The 21,887-nt window shown below is 42.8% G+C and overlaps 2 protein-coding genes across 2 annotated transcripts; both read left to right on the forward strand.

Moving 5' to 3' along the window:
• Nucleotides 1-1,147: 1,147 nt before the first annotated feature.
• cip2a (cellular inhibitor of PP2A) lies at nt 1,148-11,724 on the forward strand. The gene is made up of 22 exons (XM_010754606.3): nt 1,148-1,290; nt 1,494-1,596; nt 2,887-3,034; nt 3,158-3,270; nt 4,761-4,855; nt 4,941-5,037; nt 5,159-5,281; nt 6,560-6,705; nt 6,801-6,876; nt 7,178-7,417; nt 7,973-8,135; nt 8,221-8,368; nt 8,457-8,556; nt 8,644-8,762; nt 9,166-9,325; nt 9,814-9,888; nt 10,379-10,489; nt 10,594-10,790; nt 10,862-10,975; nt 11,053-11,135; nt 11,231-11,370; nt 11,448-11,724. Exons 2-22 carry the CDS (start codon nt 1,495-1,497, stop codon nt 11,592-11,594), a joined length of 2,697 nt encoding a protein of 898 aa, XP_010752908.3. The 5' UTR covers nt 1,148-1,290; nt 1,494; the 3' UTR covers nt 11,595-11,724.
• A 1,873-nt stretch (nt 11,725-13,597) lies between these two features.
• Nucleotides 13,598-20,288, forward strand: chrnd (cholinergic receptor, nicotinic, delta (muscle)). Its single transcript, XM_019279351.2, has 12 exons — nt 13,598-13,695; nt 14,944-15,089; nt 15,260-15,304; nt 15,390-15,499; nt 16,380-16,535; nt 16,684-16,793; nt 16,919-17,119; nt 17,249-17,360; nt 18,203-18,317; nt 18,409-18,619; nt 19,654-19,772; nt 19,938-20,288. Exons 1-12 carry the CDS (start codon nt 13,638-13,640, stop codon nt 20,118-20,120), a joined length of 1,566 nt encoding a protein of 521 aa, XP_019134896.1. The 5' UTR covers nt 13,598-13,637; the 3' UTR covers nt 20,121-20,288.
• Nucleotides 20,289-21,887: the final 1,599 nt, after the last annotated feature.

Raw genomic sequence — 21,887 nt, forward strand, 5'->3', positions numbered from 1 at the left:
TGCCCTTTTTATTTTACTTTAGTGTATATTACACATTTTTTTGCTGCTGTTACAAATGAATTTCCCCGTTGTGGGATAAATAAAGTATGTTCTAATCTACTTTTAAATACTTCAGTACAAAGGATGTTTTGAACAATTTAAGTGATATATGTGTACACATACAAATCATAAGTCAAAACAGTGCTAAAATCTAGCTGAATTATATAAGGTATAAGTGGTAAAATTAAGAGCCATTTGGGAGTCATTTGGTGAGCTGAGTCAAATGATCTGACTCACTAAAAAGAACCGTACTTCCCATCACTAGTCTATTGATTTCACTCAGTTGGGAACCTTCTTACATAAAAATAGAGCACTAGACCAGAGCCCTGCGATTCACAGCTTAATGTTTGAATAATTTTCTGCTCCTGTGCATGCTAAATCCAGGGTTGGATCATGAACTGTAATGTTGTAATGTAAAGTCAAAAACAGTAAATCTGGCTGAATTATAAAAGGTATAAGTGGTAAAATTAAGAGCCGTTTGGGAGCCGAAAGAGGCGGCTCTTCTTGGTGAGTCAAACGATCCGACTCCCTAAAAAGAACCGAACTTCCCATCACTAGAGGTGTCAAATGATCCGACTCCCTAAAAAGAACCTACTTCCCATCACTAGAGGTGAGTCAAATGATCCGTCTCCCTAAAAAGAACCGAACTTCCCATCACTAGAGGTGAGTCAAACGATCCGACTCCCTAAAAAGTCGGATCACTAGAGGTGAGTCAAACGATCCGACTCCCTAAAAAGAACCGACCTTCCCATCACTAGAGGTGAGTCAAATCATCTGACTCCCTAAAAAGAACCGAACTTCCCATCACTCGAGATGAGTCAAATGATCTGACTCCCTAAAAAGAACCGAACTTCCCATCACTAGAGCTGAGTCAAATGATCTGACTCCCTAAAAAGAACCGTACTTCCCATAACTGCTGCTTCTGGCTCCGCCCCCCTCTCGCGTGGTCTTGCCCATGACACGTAAGAAAGGGGAGTTTGCTGAATTTATATTTAAAAAACATATATTAAACTTTTATATGTTGTTTGATTCCAAGTTAATAATAAAATAACGTAGTGATAGAACATATTCATTTATATTGCACACAAATCTCGGTGTGGATTTAAACTTCTAACCCCCCTTCCCCCTTTCTTTCTCCTGCAATGGTACGCTCCGATTTAAACCTCGGAGCGGGAAGCCGCCGCCGTCGTGTCGCCGCCGTGTTGTTGTTGTTTTCGGTGTTTCTTGGAGAATAACGGCACCACCGCGCAGGTAGTCTGCCACAAACAAACACAACAACACCGCACGTTAACCGGTTAAAATAATCCAGCAGCGGTCACGAATATTAATCCACGTTTGAGTACTTTAATTCTCCGTCTTGTGGCAGCAGCTCAGAGCTTCAAGATGGACGCCCGTCGCTGTGTTGCCGTTACAACCTTAAAATAATAAAAATAATAAAAGTTTTGTCCCGACAGGATGGACATGACGACGTGTCTGAAGTCTCTGCTGCTGGCTATCCAGGAGTACCGAGGCGGACGGACGGCCCAGAGCGCAGCGCAGCTCCTGAAACAAGTGAAGGTGAGCGGGGCGGTCTGCCTCACTGCTCCCCCCCGAAGACAGGGCACCAGGCCGGGGTGGAACACCTGCAGCAGGCCGGTGAACCAGATGTCAAACCATGGAGGTCTTACTGCAGTGAACTGTGTGACATTATAAGACAATATACACCCGAAAATGTTTTGACAGCACAACATGCATGTGAGGGCTGCAGCTGACAGCTATTTTCCATCAAATCAGATTTTATTTGTATTAGATTAGATTAGATTAGATTTACTTTATTTATCCCTCCACGGGGAAATTTACTTGTTACAGCAGCAGAAGAAAGTGTAGCACACACTACAGAATTAGAAACAAGTAGAAAAGGCATAAAAAAAAACACAATAAACAGACAGAAATGTCTATAAACTACAATAAACACGAAAAACAGACAAGTACTAAGGATAAAAGTGGCATGATATAAAAAGAATATTGTAATGTAAAGTGACCATAAGAAATATTGTGCATATAAATAAATATAGTGTAAGAAATATTGCAAAGATTGAGTGAATCAGATGTTAAACCATGGAGGCAATAAACTGGCATCAACATGCATGTGAGGGCTGCAGCTGACGTACACGAAATCAGAATATTTCAAATCTGAGAAGCTGAAATCAGAATTGGGGCATTTAAAAAAAAAAAAAAAGTTTTTGATCAATTTTGTTGTGGAGAACTTGCCGAAGTCAAAGGTCAAAGGTCAGGAGTTCAGAAAGTGTTCAGCAGCCTCTGATGTCTTATGCTGTCTTATTTATTGACGCTTGGCCAAGTAGAATTAGAGACACTCTCAAAGTTCATCAGAAGTGCCTGAGTCGGTCTCACATTCTGCCCAACTCATCCTGGTGGATCGACTTTAAACCCCAAGATAACAGCACAAATACTACACGCCCAGAATGAGTCACAGAGAATGTCTTTACCCATGGAGGTGTTATTGTCAGCATATTCTAGTCTGGAGACACAGATGTCTGTTTACGCAGATTGGACCGTCAACAACAAGCTATCTATTATGTCTATGAAGGCAGCAACAGGTCTCTGTGACCCTGGACACCACAGTGTTGAGATAGACTGGCACCTACTGTTCCCAACCAAAGACAAACAACTAATACTGCTGAGGACCTCAAGGCCCACACGGGACCTCAAGGCCCACACGGGACCTCGTGTAACCTAAGGAGAGGAAACTCCTCCATCACGAGACAAACTCCTGAAGGGGGGTGTTGGATTTTTGTATGTTTAGGTTGAACGCTGGGTTGTAATGTGTGTCCCATGTTGTGTTTGCAGGAGGTTTCGGGCCTGAAATGTGACCAGCTGCTGTCCTCGGGCCAGGTTCTGCCCAGTGAGTGTGTGAGCGGGTTGGTGGAGCTGGTTGGAAATCCAAACACCAGCCCAAATGTGACGAGCTCCATCATCTCCCTGCTGGCACAACTAGGTACATACATGTGTTTGTTCATACGTGACCCCTGCTCTGCTGCTAGGTTTAAGATGGCGCATCAAATCTTTTCTTTGAGGGTGTTTTAACGTGCTTTACCTCCATCTGCCTCTCCTCTCTCAGCCTGTGGTGATGATAGTCGGGAGATTCTTCACAGCAGCTACAACCTCACCAGCATCCTGGCCTCCGTCATCCACTACCACAGGGCCACGCCAGAGGAACCTCTGGTACTGCAGGTAAGGTCCGACGTTTCCGTTCGTGGGTCTGCACGTGGCTGCCTTCTATAATATGTATTGCTTTGCTATATTATTAACCATGCTGCTAAAAACCTGGGCGTCGTACTTGATGATCGTCTTTCTCTCTCTGAGCACATTTCCTCCGTAGCGAGGTCATCTCGCTATGCATTGTACAATATTAGAAAAATCAGACCGTACCTGACCCAATATGCCGCTCAGCTCCTGATTCAGGCTACAGTCAGCTCCCGCCTCGATTACTGCAACTCGCTCTTGGCTGGCCTACCTGCTTGCACGATCAAACCTTTGCAAATGGTCCAGAATGCCGCAGCGCGACTGGTTTTCAATCAACCTAAAAGGTCACATGTCACCCCACTCTTCAGCGACCTGCACTGGCTGCCTGTAGCTGCCAGAATTAAACACAAAGCTCTGACGCTAGCCTACAAAACCACCTCAGGATCTGCCCCTGCCTATCTCAGCGTCTTACTAAAGGCTCACGTCCCGACCAGGGCGCTACGCTCCGCTCATACAAACCGTCTAGTTGTACCCTCGCCTCTCGCAAAGCGAGGTCACTCTAAACTCTTCTCTGTGGTCGTCCCCAAATGGTGGAATGACCAACGGCTACTAGAACAGCAACATCCCTTTCTACCTTTAAAAACTTGTAAAAACCTTTCTGTTTCCAGAATGCTTCCCTGCCTAACAACACTAACAACACTAACAACTACTCTGTGTCCTTTACACCTTTCTCAGCTTATGTCCTCCTCTGTAAGTCGCTTTGGATAAAAGCGTCTGCTAAATGCAATGTAATGTAATTTTATGTTTATGGTGTGGTCCATTCATGCATATCTATGTTTTCATTAGTGTAAAATCACTTCTAAATAACATTTCTCACACATCTCGTGGTCGCCATAGTTTGTCCTTCACACCAGGAAGGAGAGGGTGAACTGAGAGAGTCGAATAGACAAAAAAAAAAAAAAAGACATCCTGACGTGAATCTGTGGTGAAAATAAACAGTGGTAACGTACGTGACGATCTGCAGGGACGCCGGACATCCATCGCGGTTTTGTAGATTGATCTGTATTCACACCATCAGCAGACCGGAAACTTGAACACCTCTGCATGACGAGACGAGTGTGCATAACTCTGATCTGCGTGTCGCTGATCACGCTGATAAACCACAGAACTTGAGTAACATGTCTGTCTGTATTCACACGCTCTCTCACAAGCTTTTGTGATTGTGGGACGGTATTACATCCTTTCCTTTCCTAAAGGACGGTCTAATGTGTCCTCTGCTAAAGGAGACAAGACAGGAAGCACCTTTCTTTGACGTTTAGAGAACTCGACTTCTTATCGCGGCTGCCACGTCATTTCGCTCCGCTAGGAACCTTCTTACGTAAAAATAGAGCGTTGCGATTCACAACTCCACAGCTCGATGTTTGAATAATCTTCTGAGCCGTGCATGGATCATGATCTCGTATGTTTTTTTCACTCAGTGTTTGCAGGTGCTGCAGAAACTGACGTACAACACTCGCATCTTCCAGTCCACAAACTACATCCACGAGCTCATCGCTTTTCTCGTGACCAACATGTAAGAACCACATCTGACCGTGACGTAACGAAGCTCGGTGACCGCCGTGTATCTAACCGCGTCACCTCGTGTGTTTGCCCAACAGCCAGTCTAACAATGACGACGTCATCATGCTGTGCCTCGGCCTCATGGCCAACCTGTGTCGTGACAACCACTCAGTGCAGAGCCACATCAAGACTATGGTGAGTAAGTTATATAAGCTTCGACACAGCATCTGAACTGTAAGATGATCTGCTAGAAGAACTTCATCCATGCAGACTGCTCTCTTAGAGTCTGGTGTGTGATATTTGTGTCTTCCTGTAGGACAACGTGAAGTCATTCTACAGAACTCTGATCGACCTCCTGGCTCACAACAGTCTGACCGTGGTGGTGTTCACGTTGTCCATACTGGCCAGCCTCATCATGAATGAGAAGGTTGGAGAGAAGGTGGGTAGGAAACATCCTGCATTTCAGAAATTCAACTATTTGTCGTTATATTTTGAAATGGCCCACACTATCTACACTTTCATCTTTGTGCTTTTAAACCAACCACGCGTCTATATATGACTCACTAATGCTACTATTATGTTTCCATTTTAATACATCTTTAGTTTCCTGATGAGTGGCGAGAGCACAAACAACAGTGCAACAACTTGTTCCTCCACAAAACGTCACTGGAGGTTACTGCGTGCGTGATATCTCAGAAACGCCTCGAGACGTTTCTCTGAATTCTTGTACCTTCTGAAAGATGAACTGATAATAATTTGTCTGTCATTTAACGACACCAAGAATTCACAAAACGTAGAATAAATGTTACCTGAAACGTAACGACTTCTCTGACGCCGTAATTTGGAAACAATGTTGGGTGACGCCAATCTTAACAGGCGGTACTGTGCCGCTGTTTCCATCGTGACCTTCACGAGCTTCCTGTATTTTAAGAGTGTAAGGAAAACTTTGTAAAGAAAATCTTAAACATTTTTAAAGTTTAGATTATTTGAAACTTTTTTTTTTTAAAGAAATGATAAGAAACTGAAGCATGACGGGTAAAAGGTGGAGTATTTTTTAATAAACTGACACTGCTCAAAAAATAATAATGCATCAAAATCAACGTTGTCGTCAATTAAAAATCCAGTTTGCACTTAGTATGTAGAAAATATTTCATATTTTGTGTTCTTATAATTTAAAATATGTGAGTTCATATTCCTAAAATGGTATTAAAGGGTTAAAATTATTTAAGAAATACGTGTAAATCTGATAGTTATGATGAAACAAGAAGAAAAAACACGTAATACAGACAGCTGTGAAAAATATGCAAACTCGTCTGACACAAACTTCCTTCCTTATTGCGTTCACTGTGATTTTATGGATGTTTCATATTAACAAATAACAGAACATTTGATAAACCCCTTAAAGAAAAAGCTCGGGACCCGCTGGTGTGTCTGCCGAGCTGCTGCTCAACATGTGTGTGAAGCATATTTTGTGAACACGTACAAAGTGTTTGTTTTGTTTTGTTTGTGTGAACTCACACACTCAGAGACGGGCAGCAAAGTCAGATCATGTCCACCCTCTGCTGCTGCTCCGGTCGTCCACCACAAACTCATAGTTTGTTCGGTCGGTGGAGACACACAACCACAAGGCCCCTGTGAAAACAAACCAGCCAGTCGCAGACCGGTCAGTGTCACTCATCTCATCTCCTGTGTGTGTGTTTGTGCGTTTGTCCCTCAGCTCTTCGATGCGAAGAACATCTACCAGACGTTCCAGCTCGTGTTCAACATCATCGTTAACGGCGACGGCACTCTGACGAAAAAATACTCCGTTGATCTCCTGGTCGACCTCCTGAAGCATCCCAAGATTGCAGACTGCCTCACCAGGTACACACACACACACACACACACACACACACACACCAACATGTTTCTCACAGAGCGTTCGACCGCAGACTTTGCTTCCTTTTTTCTGTTTCGAGGTATCGACACTTCTCAGCGTGTGTGGCTCAAGTTTTGCGACTGCTGCACTTTAAGGACCCGGACTCTGCAGCAAAGGTGATCACGCCGTGTGTCTTCACATCACTTTCCAAATGCAGAAATATGCACTGAAACACTTAATGTGACGCTCTGCAGCCGCCCGCGCTAACCACTGAACTCTCTGAGGTTAGAGAGACCAAGTTAAAGTACATTTTGTCTTTATTAGAAGGAAGTAAAGGGAGGGAGTGACAAATGTCTGCAGCCGGACTCAAACCAACCATGTTTCAGTCGAGCTACTTGACCACAGATGCAAGAAACTGCTGATAGTAAAGGCTGTGAGCTCGATGTTTCTCTGACATGTGTCTTGCGTTGCATTCAGGTGTTGGAGCTCCTCCTGGCCATGTGCAGCGTCTCAGGGCTGCGTTCGCAGCTCTGCGCGGTGGTGTTCAGACCGGCGGCACCCAAACTCAGAGCTGCAGACCGCAAGCAAGGGACGGGACTGGATGCTGAACACAAAGCTGAGCCCGGGCTCGCACTGGCGCAGTGGCTGAGCTCGCCTGTGGAGGGCGCCGAGTCCTGCTCGCTCCAGGTCCTGCAGCTGTTGAACGAGCTGCTCCAGGTACGTCAGACACCGAGCAGCAGCTTTGTGTAGTGGTTTGACCAATGAGCAGGCGCACAGGTCAGTCCTGCAGTTTGTTTTGAGTCAGTTTTTATTGTTTGAATGTTTTAAACATGTTGTATTTGATGTGATAGTGACCAGGATCAGAGCTGACGATGACAACAACACTTCATCTTGAGGGATGCAGTGTTTATTTAATAACAGACGCATATTTCTGAAGTGGTCTGAACACAAGCAGCCGTACAAAAACTTTGAATATTCTGAATTTAATCAGTAAATATCTGATCAGAAATGAAGTAGTTAGCTCGTTCTGTTCTAGTTTACACTTTGACACTTGGCTCCTTGAATCCTTGAAGTAAACAGACGGTTCTGCCCAGACGTTTGATGTTTTCAGGACTCTGCTTCTCTCTTCTGGTTCACTGCTTTAACTTTTGTACATTTGCAACAATAAACGAGTCTAACATGACTTTCTGTATTTCTATAACTTCCTTTCACTCTGTAAACTTCTTGCATGCAGGTATTTAAAGGTTGTGATTCATGTTCCTGTCTGTGCAGGAGGCGTTGGCAGCAGACAGCGTGTCTGACTGTGTGCTGAGCTTCGTAGACATGTTGCTTCCCGTCTTGTTGGGGCTGCTGAAGGGTCTCGATCCCTCGCAGGGCGACGCTCACCAAAGAAAACACTGCCATCGCATCACGCGCGTCACCAGTCTGCTGCTCGATATCCTTTAACCTGCTCCACCGCCGCCTCCGTCTGCCGTTTGTGTGTTTCCCTTCGTTTGTTTTCGAAGCCTTGACTCGTCCACTCCTGTGTTCGGAGGACTCCACCAGATCTTTAGTGTCCCGTCAGGTGAGCGCTCAGCTCTGCCTGTCGCAGGTCGAATCCCTCCTCTCCTGTTGTCACAGCAACAGCCCCCTCACCTGCCTCCCTCCCGGCTCTGACAACGATCTCAGGTGAGTCCTGGTGTCTGTTTATCTACGGCTGTGCTGTCATTGAAACCGTCAGGAACGTTCCTAATGACGTGTGTGTTCTGTGTTTTAGTCAGGTGTATGCAGAAGCTCTGCTGAAGGTGCTGGAGCTGATGAGCAAACTGCGACAACAGGTGAAGAACATGGAGACCAGCTTCTACAGGATGTTACAGGTAGACACACACACAAACACACACACACACACACACACTCTCCTTCCTGTTCTGTGGTTTTCTAAATCTCTGTCTTTCTCTTTCAAGGACCAGAGGATCGTGACTCCCCTCTCTCTCGCCCTGACGTCCCACCACAGAGAGCGCGTGCAGACCGGCCTCTCGCTGTTGTTTGAAGCCACGCCGCTCCCAGACTTCCCCTCCCTGGTGTGAGTCACTCAGTGTATTTACAGAGTGCAGCCGTGAACAAATCAGATTCATCGCCATGCGAACACGTGCGAGGGTTAAAAGCAGGGACAACAAAGGAGTAAATATTGAGTGGATATTGTAATAGATTACTTGGTACAGTAGATACGTGTGTGTGTGTATACAGTGTGAAGGAGCTTTTACTCTTCATATCTCTGCGCCTCATTTTTGTCCTTAAACTGTAAATACAAAAGTCTATTTGGTTTCTAATACAACCAGACATTTATTGTATAGACTTCACAAAAACATCAGAGTCTCTTTGTGAAACGCTGCACTGACCCAAAGAACCTTTAATACCTCCTGGCTGATTGATTAATTATGTGAATGTGCCTTGTGATATTAACCGAGTCATATTTCTGTCGTCAGTCTGGGAGAAAGCATCGCCGCCAACAACTCGTATCGCCGGAGGGAGGCCGAGCTGTCCGTCAAACGGGTCGCAGTGCAGGACGTCCCGTCTTCCAGCGTGCTGGACACTTCGAGCAGGAGCGTCCACAGTCTGACCGACAAGATGCAGAGCGGGTTAGAGGTGTGTGTGTGTGTGTGTGTGTGTGTGTGTGTGTGTGTGTGTGTGATCAATTTTGTTTTAAAACATTTAAAAAATGTAAAATTATTCATTGAAGGAGTCGATTAAAGAAAATTTTGAAGCTCTTAACTTTTATTTTGAAATTTCCAGCAAATCAGAATAAGTTTAGGTTTTTTTCTAGACGTCTTTAGATCCGTCGTGATCTGAATAATTCTCAGGGAGCGTGGTGGTTTTGTGGTTTTGCGGTTTCATCTTATTTTACCTGCACAGGCTCGAATATTTTCCGTTGACCGTCTCGTATAGTTTCATCTTTTAATGTGGTTACATAACGGACACTCCGCTTTAAGTCTAGTGGTTCCAGTTTGAAGGTCTAAACTAGATCTATAAGTCCAGAGAAATAGATATTAGATATAAATATTGAATATTGTTAAACAAATCATATAAATATTGTTTGAAACATGTTCTCCTTCTTCTCCTCTCGTCGTTCGTAGCTGCAGGAACAGGTGAAGGACTCTCACGTGTCCGACATCATCGAAGTTTATGAACAGAAGCTGTTGGCGTTTGCGGTGAGTACGTCCGTCAGCTCGTTATCAGTCTGAAGATTAATTAATCCCGTGCGATATTATCACCTCATAAACAAAGCAGATTAATTCTAGTTACTTTCAGTACTTCGCTGTTAATTTTATGCTGCTTCGTTCTTCTCCTCGTACATCTCAGAGGAAGTGTTGCACTTTTTACTGCACTACGTTTATTAATAACCTGCAGTTTGCTACAAAATAAAGCATGTGGAGTAAATTAGATTTAGGTTTATTGCCAAGTAGGTTTTCACACATAAGGAATTTGTCTCTGTGTTTTTGGTACATGACAAACATTAAGTGAAACATCATAAATATTTATACAACATGTTTTTAAGATGAAACGAGCTGTTACAGTTTGTGCAAAGTCTAGACAAGGCGAACTCCAACATCTTCTTCATCATACTCACATATTTTTCTTTGAGTTAAAGCAGAGAAAGTTTGAAATGAGTCTTTTGGATCTGTGTGTGTCTCGTGTCAGTCTAAGGAGAGTCGACTGCAGGACTTGTTGGAGGCGAAGGCTCTGGCTCTGTCGCAGGCCGACCGCCTCATCGCTCAGTATCGCTTCCAACGAGCTCAAACCGAGTCGGAGGTAACACTCACACACACGAGCGACAACAGAGACGGTGTGATCATAATATTTTGTGATTTATTGACTGATGTCGTTTTCTGACGCCTCTTGTTGTTCGCGTGCAGCTCTGTAAGCTCGGCTCTCTGCTGAAGGACGCGGAGCGCAACCGCGAGGACCTGCAGGGCCAGCTGAGAAACCAGGTCCTGGAGGTGGAGTGCTCCAAGGCCGACATCGAGGAGCTCCTGCAGCACAACACCAGGCTGCAGCACGACTCGGAGGAACACCAAGTGCTTAAAGGAGCCTACAACGCCTTGCTCAGCAGGTCAGAGGCAGACACAAGAAACACAACACAGACTTTTTTATTCCAGATGTTCAACCGGTCGATCTGTGCAGGTTCAACGAGAGCGAGCGGCTTCTGAAGGAGCTGCAGGCGGCTCACATCTCGCTCACCAAGCAGGCCGACGGCCTGAAGAAGAACCACGACGCTCTGCAGCTGAAGCACGAAAAGTAATGGAGTACTTTTATTTCTTTTCTTTACCGCCTTAAGAACGTCAGTCAGTGAAATGTGTCGGCCTCTTTTTCAGGATGGTGTCGGTGTTGGAGGAGAGAGAGGAGGAGATCAGATCCCTCAGTTCAGATCTACAGCAGAAGAACGGCGACATTGCAGGTCGGTCCGACGGCGGAAGAATGGAAGAATCCCGAGTTCTTCGGTTTCCAGGTTTCAGCCTCGATCAGCTTTAATAAATGTTTTGTCGCCGTCAGGTCTGCGCGCTGAACTCCGGGCGGAGGAGGAGAAGGTGAAGGAAAAGGATCAAGAGAGGAGAGAGCTGGAGGACACGGTGGACGTTTTGAGGAAGGAGCTTAACAAGACGGAGCAGGCCAGGAAGGACGCCAGCATCAAGGTAATGGAGAGCGGAGACGGCCACAAGTCCTGGACGTGTCTCAGTTCTTTTTGTTTGATGTCTCTCCTGTTTCTCAGGCGTCTTCTCTGGAGCTGCAGAAGAGTCAGCTGGAGACGAAGCTGAAGCAGAAAGAAGACGAGCTGAACAAACACTCGGCGATGATCTCCATGATCCACAGCCTGAGCAGCGGCAAGATGAAGAGCGACGTCAACCTGTCGCTCTAACGCACCATGAAAAATGATTTTTCAACTCACTGACTCTCATCGACTAAACTTGTATTTTTAACGTCATGATGAAATCTGTTTGTTTTTGTTTTTATTGTTGTTGGTAAATAAATTATAAGTCCAGATAAAATGTGTTTGTACAGCCTGAGTGTTTGTAGGTTACATACTAATTTAAGACACATGTGTGATTATCATGTCAACTACTCTAAAACATCAGAATTTTGATAAGAAACGTCAGATTTAATTTTGTTTGATCTGAATGATTTCACACGTACCTGCTGTGATGTTTAAGCCCAGTTTAAACTACAGAACAACACAAAGTTGGTAAGTAATGACTTAAGAAATATTTCTCCCTCACTTCCTCGTCCAGGACAGAGCCGAACAGTTTATTGGTTTATTTATTTAGGGTGTTTGGTATCCTGGACTCAGTGTTTTACACATTCAGGGGATTAACGAGTTTAATAAAAGAACACTTTGTTAAACAGGACTGATTTAATATTTCTAGGTAAGGCAGTTTGATCCTGAGTTAAAGTCCTAACTTTAAACTTCCTAATGTGTTTTATTTTTTCCAAAATAACAAATAACTTGAAGGACCCGTGTGTTATATTTAGAGGGAAATATTAGCTTATTGATTTATTATGTTTCCCTTAGTGTATAATTACCAAAGGACCCAAAAATCCTGTTTTCGTGAGCTGAGAATAAACCATTTATCTGCAGAGGTGAGCGGGTCCTTCATGCTGAGCTTTCCCAGTAAGATTTAGGCAACAGAGTAGAAATAAATTCTTTGTGAAACCAGTCAATGTTTGAAGAAAGTTATTTTTTGAAGATTCTTCTTTATTAGACAACAGCAGTGAAGAGGCAGACAGGAGCAAAGGGCTGGAATCAAACCAGATTCTGACCGTGGACCTGTAAACCTCCACTTCTTCTTCCCGGTGGTCCAAAACTCCAAAACGCTCACAGTCCGGGCAGCCCGGCTACCAAACTGATCTAACAGCAGCTACAGCTGTCAGCAGTTTACTTCACTGTCCATCATAAACTCTGTAAATCACAGAGAGTTGAGGCGGAGCAGCCGGAGGACATCAGAGGGAAAACCAGAAAACATTTCCTCCATAAAATATGATCCAGTTTCACCAGAATCAGTGAAATAGTTGCTGCTGTGTGACTTAGTGCCGTAAAGCGTTACGTACTTCTCCCGACCCGGAGCCCAAAGTTACATAGTGTGAGAACAGACGTACGAATGACAGAGACAGCGTTCACCTGGTCACAGGTCAGTGTGGCATCACAGTGTTTAAAATCTTCATTACATATTCACAGATTCTGATTAATAGATTACCCAGAATCTGTGAATAGAGAAGAAGACGTCATTTCAAGATAAACCAGATATTTCCTGACAGATGTTGTTTCACACCCTGACCAATATTTAAATTCTCCTCTCATCAGTTACAGTAAGTGAGTTTAAAGTGTGAAAATAAAGCATATGATGATGATGTTAGTGTGTTTTAATTATAATAATAATGCATTTTATTTCATAGGCACCCAAGGACACCTTACGATAAATAAAAGTAGACAGCAAATAACAAAAAAAAACATAAAAGTACCAAATTACAAGAATACAACATTAAAGACAGGTTAGAATAGGACAATGCATTTGAATCAATCAGATGGAAAAGGGCATTTTACACAGGTGTTATTATTATATTATTGATGCATTTATGTGTTCATCACTTTGATTTAATTACTTCATACTTTGTTTATTTATTGATTCTGAGTAAATCTAATTTATTTGATTACATTTTGAATTATTAATCTGAATCTGTAACTTGTTACTACCAGCAATCAAGTAACTAGTAACTAAATATGTAATGCAGTACAAAGTATGTTTGTTATTTCTGTGTCTGCTCCTCTCTCTCTCTCTGTGTGTTTTCTATTTTCTGTCCTCTGTGTTTCTGCAGCTGCCGCCCGTCACTCTCAGTCTTTTGGCAGAAGGTCGGCTGGTGGGTGAAAGGACGCCGGGCTTCTCTCCAGCAGCAGCAGCAGTCAGCCATGGAGCTTCATCGTGCAGCACTGGGCGCCGTGTTCCTGCTCACTCTGCTCTCATCTGGTGAGTTTTCAAATCTGACCTCTAACTGCTTCTATCCAAATAAACTGAGTCTTTGTTTTTTGACTTTTTTTAATGTTTAGAGCAGCACACCTTTAGGTGTCAGTTATAAATCCCTCTGTTTATTTGATTTTTGTGCTCAAACATACACGATTTTCTGAACTTTTTCTTCTCAGTTATTTGCTTACAAGGTTAGAAAATCATCTTTAACGTCATGAAACATGTAGCACTAAAAGTCTGAGAGAAATCATGTAAACTCTGGAGCACGTAGTTGAATAATTAGTTCATTGACATCAAATTTGAACTCCTTTTTGAAGCAGAAATGTCCAAAATTCACTGATTTCAGTGTCTCTGATGTAAATATTCAATGTTTTCTTTCAGCTGGAGGAGTCTGAATAAGTTAACTTGGGCTTTTCAGAACTTTCAGACTTTTTTCATCATGAACACAATCATCAGATTCATGATAATGAAAATAAATGCTGCCCAATGAAGAATTAGTTCTAAATAATAACAACAAAATTACAGGATAAAATATAAACAATAAGTTTTTACTGGAACAGTGAGCAGATCTTATTAAACCGGTGGATGACCCTGGCTGAGCTTTGGTTTCATTAAAAGTGTTCAAATAAAAACAAACATGGCCGTGTGGTAAACTGGAAATGTTTAGACGGGAAATGTCTGCCAGCGAGTCGCAGTGTTCGATGGCAGCTGGTGTCAGAGCTGCAGCAGTGGAGGTGGTGGTAAGCACAGAGCAGCTGTCATGATGATGATACCCTGAAATATGACCGGCATGAAAGAATTCACACACACTCAGATCCTGTTTGTTTCCTGAGTCTGAGTGTGTGTGTGTGTGTGTGTGCTTCATGTACAGTATGTCACTGAAAACTGAACAAACTCTTTTACATTTTACATTAAATCACTTAATAAGTTAATAAATGTCTTGCACACAGGAAATATTTGTATTTTTGCAATTTAGTGTAATCCCACAGTGTGTTAAATATGTTCAGCTGTACTCGAGTATTTGTTCTGATTACGTTACTTCTGATCAAAAACTAACAAGTCAAGCAGCATCTGATATCACTGCCTAGTCCAGAAGCAGTCAGCCCAGCTCGGCGTCTGTCTTTCAGCCTTTTATTTCACCAAGCTCTCACCAACCACTAAAAGTCAGTCCTCTTCGCTCTCTTCTCCTCTGCCATTATGTCCATAAAGGCTGACAACATTAACATTGTTAACATTGTGTGTGTGTGTCAGAGTGCTGGGGCAGGAACGAGGAGGAGCGTCTGATCAACTACCTGTTAAAAGAGCGAGGATACAACAAAGAGCTGCGTCCCGTCGAGAGGCAGCAGGACGCCGTCGATGTTTACCTGGCACTCACACTCTCCAACCTCATCTCTCTGGTACAGGCCGGCAAATTGGTGTATATGTAAACATATGACATCTATAGCACGTTTAAAACAACACGAGCGCTTTAGAATAAACAAAAATAAAGTTAATAAAACACAACATGATGTCTCAGAAATGAAGCGGAGGGCGGGATGAAAAGTTGTTTGTTCTCCTTCATTTGTAGAAAGAAGTAGACGAGACACTGCTGACGAACGTATGGATAGATCACGTAAGTAAATGAGGCAACTTTTTCTTCTTGAATACTTTATGTACAATAATAATTGACGTGTGTTTGTGTGTGTGTGTGATGATAGACGTGGACGGACTACCGGCTGTCGTGGAATGTGACAGAGTTTGACGGCATCGAGATGCTTCGCCTGCCCTCCAACATGGTGTGGCTGCCGGAGATTGTGCTGGAAAACAAGTGAGATTCAGTTTCCTTTGCTTCTTGTGTGGAGCCCTGAGACATTACGTCCTTATAACTTTAGAGTTAGCACCCCAAACTTGCATTGAGAAGTAATTGTTGTTGTGAAGCTGATAAACTGCAGACAGAAAGCTGATCTGTATCATTGCAAACGTTTTCGTGGTGTTCCCCAAGGTTCAATCCTTGGTCCTCTTCTGTTTGCCTTGTATGTGCCTCCACTTTGACAGATAATAAGACACTTTAAAGTGAACTCATATCACTGCTGTGCAGATCTCATCTATAAATCCTGGATGGGAGATATTTCCCACAGACTCAAGTGTCTTTGCGGCTCTTTGAACTCTTTCTATGAATTCAAGGTTTCTCTGGTCCAGGCTCTGACTCTGAATCAACATGTCGAGTGTTCGTTTGTGTTTTTCAAGCTAAGAAACCTCACTGAGCTTGAGTCCATTGTGTCTCATGTAAAAATGGATTCCCGTTTTTATTTTGTCCCGTCTCTCTATTATTCTATTCTAACTCCTTCTTCACCTCGCCTCTGCAGCACATCCATGCTTTCTTTACAAGTGGTGCAAACCGCTGCTGCAGAGATCGTGCCGGTTTTTAGTTTCTCTTCACTTGCTTGCCACCAAATTTAGAATTATATTTAAGGTTTGCTGTGAAAGACAGACTCATAGTATGATTTTTCACAGTGCCTGCAGAAGTTTTGGACAGAATAATCTCACCTCTAGGTCCGTTTAGTAGCTGTTCTGGAGCTTTCGATAATATGATCGATGATGATCAACACTTCCGTGAGATTGTTTTGGCAGTGCAGAATATTTAGCTCGACTTGTACCAACCTATAAGAGTGTTGTGTGTAATCCTACCTGACTTGTCTCTCCGCCAGTAACGATGCCCAGTTCCAGGTGGCCTACTACAGTAATGTACTGGTCGATTCTACTGGTCTCTGCTACTGGTTACCTCCCGCCATCTTCCGCTCCTCCTGCTCCATCAACGTCAACTACTTCCCCTTCGACTGGCAGAACTGCACACTCAAATTCACGTAAGAAACTCAAATCAATCCGTTTTACCTGATGTATGTCTTTAGACAAAGACATCACAAATAATCGAGGTTTAGCAGAAGTCAGTCCATCATTGTTTTTCCTCATGTGTTCCAATGTATAAACTCCCTTTTCCATGTTGCTTTGCAGCTCCCTGACCTACAATGCCAAAGAGATCAGGATGCTACTGAAGGAAGAAGCAGATGAAACCAGCAAATGGACGGTGGAGTGGATCATCATTGACCCTGCTAGCTTTACAGGTAATAATCCTCCCAAACTCACACACTTGTTGGCTGATATTATCTCAAAATCAGTTACCTTTGTTGATAGAAAAGGATTAGGACTGTCTCTTGTCCTCTGTGTTGATCTTGCTGCTCTTCAACAGAGAACGGCGAGTGGGAGATCATCCACCGTCCGGCCAAGAGAAACACCTACAAGCACATTCCCATGGAGAGCAACAAGCACCAGGACATCACCTTCTACCTCACCATCAAACGCAAACCTCTCTTCTACATCGTCAACATCATCATCCCCTGTGTGCTCATCTCCTTCCTGGCCTCGCTCGTCTACTACCTGCCCGCTGACAGTCAGTGCACGTTCACCTCTTCAACGGATCAGTTCATACCATAACACTAGTTTCTCGCTTACTTCTAATATTTGGTGTTGGGTCGTGCAGGGACTTATGGAGACGTATGGTGTGTGTGTGTGTGTGCAGGTGGTGAGAAGATGACCTTGTCCATCTCGGTCCTGCTGGCTCAGTCTGTCTTCCTGCTGCTGATCTCTCAAAGGCTGCCTGAGACGTCCATGTCTGTTCCACTTATTGTCAAGTAGGTAATGCACACACACACACACACACATTAATAATAATAATAACAACAATAAAGAACATAAATTTGACAGCAATCTGGCACATCGTGTAAGATGCTGTCTGCAGGGCCTGAAGATGACGACCATCCAGTGTTGGTTTCTGGCCTTCTCCCTTGCCCACAGACATTTCTTGTGATTCTCTGAATCTTTTAATGATATTATGAACTGTAGACGCTGAAATCCACAGATTCTTAGTTGTCATAGTACGTTGAGACACATTGTTCTTAAATTGTTGCACTGTTTCACAGAGTGCTGAACCCTCTCCCCATCTTTACTTCACAAAGACTTTTTTTCAGACCCAATCATGTTACTAACCTGTTGACGGTTAACCTCATTCATTGTGAGATGTTCCACCAGCAACTTGGAGCTTCAATGTTCTGCAAATCATCACATACACACACAGTGTGACAACTTAAAATGCGAACCTACACTGCTCACAAAAAGTTCAGGATATTCATTTTACAGGTGAACTTAATTTGACCTTCTCTAAACTTTGTCCAACTGTTCAGTGTTTCAGTACTTATTGCAGAACATGCTGTTCTCTAACAAACAAGTGTCTGATCCATGAATGTTCCACTGAATGTTCAGCTTCAGTGACAGTTTGTATTTAAACAGTCCTCTTCATCGTGCTGTTCACATTTTGACTTCATGACACCAAGACGACATCTGACAGTCCATCAGCAGTACCTGGTCAGTGTGAGGCTTCAAACAAGAAGCACTCAGAGGGAGGTCAGCACACAGTGTGACACTGAGTGTCATAAAATCACTGCAGCATGAACTTTTTACATTGTGTGTCTCACAGATATTTGATGTTCATCATGGTGTTGGTGACGGTGGTGGTGTTGAACTGTGTGGTCGTTCTCAACCTGCACTTCAGGACACCGAGCACACACGTCATGTCTGATTGGACCAAGAAGGTAACACACACACAAACACACACACACATATATCTATGCACCGTCTGCAGTGTTAACCACACTGCTGTTGTTGTTTGTCTTCTGCGTCCAGTTCTTCCTCGAGCAGCTGCCCCGCCTCTTGCGTATGTCCCGCCCCGCAGAGGCGGAGCCATACTGGGATGGAGCGTTGCCACGGCGATCCAGCTCAGTGGGCTACATCACCTCGGCAGAGGAGTACTACAGCGTCAAGTCCCGCAGCGAGCTGATGTTCGAGAAACAGTCAGAGAGACACGGACTGATGACACGAACCACACACGCAGCAAGTGCGTCCAATGATATAAAAAAAACATGAACATAACAAACAACGTCACTTTTTGAGTGGCAGATAGTTGCTGGTTTACACATCCATTGTAAGATTCAGTCTTTTAGCTCTGTGTTTGGTCTCTACCAACTCCTGAGAGAAATCTGAGGCTCTTCAGTATGGGGTCCCGTTTGTAAAGTGTCACGTTTTTGCACATTTACATTTGTCAACTTGTCAAATTTGGAATATTTAAATCCAAATGTTACACCTAAATGTTGAATTTAAATCTAAATGTTAGATCTAAATGTTAAATCTAAATCTAAATGTTAAATCTAAATTTAAATGTTGACTCTAAATCTAAATGTTAAATCTAAATGTTAAATCCAAATCTAAATCTAAATGTTAAATCTAAATCTAAATGTTAAATCTAAATCTAAATGTTAAATTTAAATCTAAATCTAAATGTTGAATCTAAATGTTAAATCTAAATCTAAATGTTAAATTTAAATCTAAATGTTAAATCTAAATCTAAATGTTTCGGGTGAAACTAAATATTTAACTAACATGCTAATTCAAATGCCGGTAACCGGAAGTACCAAAATAAAAGCTTGAGGAGGTCAGAGTGTGTTTATAGTGGCAAATAATGAATAAAACCCATCTTATCCGGGGAAATGGACTCTTGGACATGGATTATCGTGATAATAACTACCTAAAAATATAGACAATCAAAAATTCACACCAGTTTTTTAAACATTGTTTGAAGCTAAATGTGACAAAATGTTGCTGTTATCTCAGTGTGAGCCGCTTTACAAATGACACCCCATACTTCAGCTGGTAAGTGCTCTGCTATGATCACCAGCTAGTCCACACTAACTACACTATGATACACTTCACTACATTCTACAAAGGTTACTGATGAGGTTAAAATATTACAAACACTTATCAAAACGCTGAAAAATGCTGGAACAATGAGTTCTTCTCATCGTTTGCGAGAACTGGGATGTTATCACGGCTCTGTTATCAACACTGTGTGTTTTTTTTCCTTTGTGTGTGTAGTTGTGAAGCCACAGGAAGACGGAGGTGTGACAGATCAGTTGTATGCGGAGATCAAGCCGGCTGTGGACGGAGCAAACTACATCATCAAACACATGCGCAACAAGAACGACTACAACGAGGTGAGACGGAGAGGAGAACAGTATGATGTAAAGTGCTGTAGATGTTCAATGGTTCAATGTCCACCTTGGGCTGTAAACTCCGGGTGTCCACATACTTTTGGCCATGTGTGTAAATCAAACATGTAAGTTAGAAGGCAAACATCGACCCCGTCGCTGTCTTCACAGGAGAAAGATAACTGGAGCGGGATCGCTCGAACCGTGGACCGACTCTGTCTCTTCTTGGTTACCCCGGTGATGACCTTTGGCACCATCATCATCTTCCTCATGGGAATCTGTAACCACCCTCCACACCTGCCCTTCAAAGGAGACCCCCACGATTACAGAGAGGAAAACCCACGCCTGCTGTAACACACACCAGCTGTTTAAAAAGTTTGTTCCTTCTTAATTGTTTTTGTTTGAGAACTCCTCCAGCTGCATAACTCTGTGTGTTTTTACTTACATTTGAAGTGAAGAACTACATCAGTATATTACTGTTTTTATTCTATTTGTGTGCTTTGAATAAACATTTACACTCAGCCGACATCTTTGATTTTATGTTTGCTTCTGTTTCTTCTTGAGTTGACTCTAAATCACCGGTAAGTGTGAATGTGTGAATGTACCACTGGGATAAACTCCATCCACCCCGTGATCCTGATAAAGATGAACGATTAAAGAAAGAAAATGGTGTTGAATAATCCACTCCTACATACATTATAATCAGTTTGAAATTTGTTTGTACAGTTTTGAAAACTTCAAGACAGATCTGAGTTTTGGGATCCAATGAAATGTTTTAAAAACAGCTTAGAAATAATTGAAACTATCTTCATATTCAGTATCATATCTTTTGAAAACAAATTTAAACCCTCAAAGCTTTAAATTTTCTTGAGATATAAAGGAATGACAGACACACGCAGATTTGTAACTTCCTGTAAAAGGAGATCAGGGAGGAAACCTCAGAGTGTTACTGTTCATTTAGTTGCCGCCAACAGAGAAGACAGAAGAAATGTGAATGCTGAGTCAGGGTGAGTGTTAATCCTTTTTTTAAATTATTATTATGATGGGCGGTTTGATCCCCGACTCCTCCAGTCTGCATGTCGAAGTGTCTTTGGGCTCCTTTCGGGCTGTGCCATCCGTTAGAAAAATTAGGATTTATACTGCGGTTCAGATGATTTAACTCATATAATGTGTGTTTCCTGTTTTTTGCATGTCTCGTGCACTTCCCTTATTTTGGACTGTGTTTTACTGAGGATGGCAGGGAGAGATAATTATAAATCAGTAGTTCAAGGACACGAGAGACAAGGACGTGAGACGTGTCGTTTTGGACAAGAAACATGTTCATTACTAAGCGGAAAACCAAAAAAGGAAAGTGTTATTGGGGAGGTGTCAGAGACAGCAAATTTTGAGAAAATTGTATAAGAACCGGTGTCAGAGACAGCAAATTTTGAGAAAATTGTATAAGAACCAATTGTTAGAGCTCCTTGAGGAGCCTTTTCTCTGTAACCGTTTTTGTGTGTTGCACTGTTAAACGCTCCTTCTTGTACAAGAATAATAAATTCAACTTAAACTTTGATACTTTGAATCCAGTCCTCCTCATTCAAGGGTTTTTCCTTAAAAATTCTTCTAACACTATCGGTGTGTGAGTGGTTGGAAGACTAGAAAGGAGAAATATAAATACAGTCATGAGTCTGTTTCAGTTCATACGCATACGTGTGCAAGTTTTGCTTCCTGTTTGTGGCTCTTGAACAAACCTTCTTTTTCTTGATTCCTGTGTTCTGAGCTCACAGTCAGTGTTACTGTTTCACCTCTCAGACTGACTGAAGTCCAGAAGATGGATGTTCATGTGGAGGAAGAGGAGGACAGAGCAGAGTCTCCAGGATCCAGCTGTCTGTCTATGAAGAGTGACCGGTCCAAAGGTCTTTCTCCAGACTTCAGTGATGAACCTGGACCCTCAGACACAAAGTAAGAGAACTGTTTTTACTGTAAACTGACCTGATGAAGATGATGCATTGATGATGAAAACAAAATGCTCAAAGATTTATATTCATGATGCTGAACGATGAGTGCAGATTCTTTTTCAAAGTTCAAAGGTCCACTTACTAATGATTAACAATGTGCAATTTGAAACATTAGTAAGTG

This window comes from Larimichthys crocea, chromosome XXIII (genome assembly GCF_000972845.2).
Source record: "Larimichthys crocea isolate SSNF chromosome XXIII, L_crocea_2.0, whole genome shotgun sequence".
NCBI lineage: Eukaryota > Metazoa > Chordata > Actinopteri > Sciaenidae > Larimichthys > Larimichthys crocea.